The 4,412-nt window shown below is 56.5% G+C and overlaps 1 protein-coding gene across 1 annotated transcript in view; it reads left to right on the top strand.

The window, feature by feature from the left end:
• Nucleotides 1–961: 961 nt before the first annotated feature.
• The window catches only part of LOC122107159, a 9,078-nt gene continuing 5,627 nt past the window's right edge, over nucleotides 962–4,412 (top strand). The window contains exons 1-2 of the mRNA XM_042678773.1: nucleotides 962–1,112; nucleotides 1,304–1,540. Coding sequence (XP_042534707.1) covers nucleotides 962–1,112; nucleotides 1,304–1,540 — 388 coding nt within the window. The remainder of the gene's footprint in view (nucleotides 1,113–1,303; nucleotides 1,541–4,412) is intronic.

The following is a 4,412-nucleotide window of genomic DNA, read 5'->3' as shown; positions in this document are numbered from 1 at the left end:
TGTTGGGTGCTTAGTCCCAGCCCTGGGTTACTATGGGGTGGTGCTGGGTGCTTGGGGATCATCCTGGGGAGGTGCTGGGTGCTTAGTTCCTGTCTTGGGTCATTATGGGATGCTGCTGGGTGCTTGGGGGATACTGTGAGTCACTATGGGAAGGTGTTGGGTGCTTAGTCCCCACTCTGGGTCACCATGGGGAGGTGCTGGGTGATTAGTCCCCATCCTGGGTTACCATGGGGAGGTGCTGGGTGCTTAGTCCTGGCCCTAGGTCACCATGGGAGGTGCTGGGTGCTTAGTCTTGGTCCTGGGTCACCATGGGCAGGTACTGGGGGCTTATTCCCCATCCTGGGTCACCATGAGGAGGTGCTGGGTGCTCAGTCCCCAAAGCCAGAGCACCCAACGGCCTGGTTCCTGCCAGGCCACGCCCCCCAGGCCAGCCATCCAATGGCAGCACGCCCAGGCCACGCCCTCAAACCCAGACTACACAATAGCATCACTGTAGCCAGGCCACGCCCCCCCAGGACCAGCCGCCCAACGGCCTTACTTCCAAGCCATGCCCCCAAAGCCAGGACCCTCAATAGCCTAGTTCCTGCCAAGCCATGCCCCCTAGGCCCAGCGTCCCAATGGCCTTACTTCCAAGCCACGCCCCGCAGCCCAGCCGACCAATAGCATTACCTCCAGCCTCCCAATGGTGTCTTTCCAGAACACGCCCCCAAGCCCCAGCGGCCCAATGGCCTCTGTTCCAGGCCACGCCCCCCACTGACTCTCCCATCAGCTCCACGCCCTGCAGGCCACGCCCACCGCGACACCACGCCCCTCCCCAAAGCCACGCCCTCCCCGCGGCCCCGCCTCTTAAAGGCGCTGCGTCCCGGAGGCCTCCACGCACCGACGGTGACCCGGGGGCGGCCCGGGGCGGCGTCCTGGGGGGTCCTAAGCGCTTCCGCTTCCGGATGCGGACGGCATAGCGATGGCCATGGCGGCGGCGGCGGCGACGCTCCGCGGCCCCGCCACGGCTGCATTTCATGGCGCGGCCGCCGTCGCCGTCGCATCGATGTCATCAGCCGGCGTCAAGACGTGGGCGCGCATGCGCGCGCTCTCGGCGGAGCGCCACTGCGCATGCACATAGGGTTATCGGGGAGGGGCCGAACGCTCCCAGCGGAGGGCTATTGCGCATGCGCAGAGGGTTCTTCAGCGGGGACAGGCTGAGCCGGCCTGGCGGAGCGCCATTGCGCTTGCGCACAGGGTTAGACAGCTGGGAGGGGCTGAGCCAGCCTGCGCCAATGCGCATGCGCACAGGGTTCGTCAGCAGGGAGGGGCCTAGCGCTCCCGGCGGAGCGCCGCTGCGCATGCGTGTCCCTTGGCTGCTTGTTCCCTCTGCCCTCTCGCGTGTGGACCCACGGCGCATGCGCACAGGTTGAATCGGCCGGGAGGTGCAGAGCGGACCCTGGAGGGTCGAGTTGCGCATGCGCACAGCCTGAGTCCGCCGGGAGGTGCCTAGGGGACCCCGGAGGATCGAGGTTCCGTCCGCATTGCGCATGCGCACTGGGTGAGTCGGCCGGTACCGTCCGGGCCGCGCGTGTGGTGCGTGCATGCGTGGGATTCCCTCGGTTGCTCTGGTTGGTACTGCGCATGCGTGCCACCTGGGGGGGGAGGTCCTCCGCGCTGCACCGCACATGCATGAGCCAGCACGCCCCGTCCTTCTCCCCCCTCCCCATCCCCCCCCCCCCCCCCCCCCCCCCGCCGAGCAGGAACACGCATGCGTGTGCTCCCGGGCTCTGCGGGGTACGGATCTGCGCCTGCGTGGGAGTGGGCTGCGCTGCCCTGCAACGCGCATGCGCGGTTCCCAGAGACAGAGAGACAGACAGACACAGGGACAGTGAGACAGAGTCAGACAGACACTGGGACAGAGACAGACACACAGATGGACACAGAGAGACACAGACAGATAGATGGACAGACAGACACAGAGAAGACAGAGACATGGGCAGGTATAGACAGAGAGACACAGAATGACAGACAGAGAGACAGACAGAGGCAGAGCCAGACAGACAGGGAATGACAGAGAGAGACAGACAGACACAGGCAGACAGACAGAGACGGACAGACATAGAGCAAAACAGACAGACACTGGGACAAAGACAGACAGAGACAGACACACAGATGGACACAGAGAGAGACACAGACAGACAGATGGACAGACAGACAGAGGCAGAGACAGACACAGACATAGAGAAAGACAGACAGACACAGAGAATGACAGACAGACATGAAAGACAGACAGAGAATGACAGAGAGACACAGACAGACAGATACTGACACAGACAGACAAAGAAAGACAGAACGAGACCCAGACAGACACAGGAGACAGAGACAGAAAGACAAAGAGACAGACAGACACAGAAGTCAGAAGTAGACTGATGACAGACAGACCGAGACAGACAAAGACAGAATGAGACAGAGACAGACAGACAGTGAGACAGACATGGACAGGCAGACCAACAGGCAGACACAGACGGACAGACAGAAAGACAGAGACAGAAGTAGACTGACAGACACAGACAGACAAAGAAAGAGAGAACGAGACACAGACAGACTGACAGAGGAGACAGACAGAGACAGAGAGACAAAGACAGACAGACACAGACCATGGACAGGCATAGACAGACAGAGACAGAGACAGACAGAAACACAGACAGACACAGAAAGACAGACAGAGACAGAGAGACAGATGGATCAAGGCAGAGCTAGAGATAGACAGACAGACAGACAGACAGACATAAACACGGACATGGACAGAGTCAGAGACACAGAGAGACAAAGACAGACAGACAGACACAGAAAGAGAAAGAGAGACACCGAGACGGACAGACAGACAGACACAGAGAGACAGACAGACAGAGAAAGGGAGATAGAGCGAGACAGACACAAACAGAACAGACAGACAGACACAGAGCAAGATAAACATAGAGCAAGACAGACAGACACAAAAAGAGACAGAGGAACAGACTGACAAAGACAGAGACAGACAGACACAGAGAGACACAGAGACAGACTCAGACACTGGGACAGACAGATGGGACACAGATAGACAAACAGAGACAGAAAGAGACAAAGACTGACAGACAGACAGAGACACAGAGATACACAAACAGAGCAGACAAACAGACACAGAGGACAGACAGACAGAGACATAGACACGGACATGGACAGAGTCAGAGACAGAGAGACAAAGACAGACAGACACAGAGAGACAGACAAAGAGACACAGACAGACACAGAGGCAGACAGACAAAGTGAGACAGACAGACACAGAGAGAGACAGACAGACAGACAGACACAGAGAGACAGACAGAGCAAGGCAGAGAGAAACAGAGACAGACTCAGACAGACACTGGGATAGACAGATGGGACACAGATAGACAGACAGAGACAGAGATAGACTGACAGACACAGACAGACAGAGACACGGAGATACACAAACAGACCAGACAGACAGACAGACACAAAGAGACAGACAAAGACAGAGACATAGAGCAAGACAGACACAAAGCCAAACAGACAGACGGACACAAAGAGACAGAGACAGACAGACACAGACATGGACAGACATAGACATGCAGACCAACAGACAGAAAGACAGAGGAGACAGACAGACAGACAGAGAGACAGATACCCAGACAGACAGACAGACAAAGAGACACAGAAACAGACAAAGAAAGACAGAACAAGACCCAGACAGACAGACATAGGAGACAGACAGAGACAGAGAGACAGAGTGAGACAGACAGAGACAGACAAAGAAAGAATAAGACAGAGACAGACAGTGAGACTGGCAGACAGACACAGAGACAAAGACAGACAGACACAGACATGGACAGGTAGAGACACGCAGACCAACAGACAGACTGACAGAGGAGACAGACAAAGACAGAGACAGACAGAAGGAGACACAGACAGACAGACAGAGATACACTGACAGAGAGACAGACAGACAGAGACAGAGCTTGACCTACTCCATTGAGGTCAGGACTTGGGTCCAAGTCACTCAAGTGTGAAAATGTTAATCCCACCCATATTTAATCAACATCCATCCACCCACCCATCCACCTATCCATCCACCCATCCATCCATCCATCCACCCATCCATCCACCCATCCCTCCACCTATCCATCCATCCACCCATCCATCTATATCCACCCATCCATCCACCCACCCACCCATCCATCCATCCATCCATCCATCCATCCATCCATCCATCCATCCATCCATCCATCCATCCAAACATCCACCCATCCACCCATTCATCCTTCCATCCATCCATCCACTCATCCATCCATCCACCCAAACATCCACCCATCCACCCATTCATCCTTCCATCCATCCATCCACTCATCCATCCATCCACCCATCCATCCACC

Source organism: Dipodomys spectabilis, unplaced genomic scaffold (genome assembly GCF_019054845.1).
Source record: "Dipodomys spectabilis isolate Male_0828 unplaced genomic scaffold, ASM1905484v1 ptg000047l, whole genome shotgun sequence".
In the NCBI taxonomy this organism is placed as follows: domain Eukaryota; kingdom Metazoa; phylum Chordata; class Mammalia; order Rodentia; family Heteromyidae; genus Dipodomys; species Dipodomys spectabilis.
This window is presented reverse-complemented; position numbering and strand designations above follow the sequence as displayed.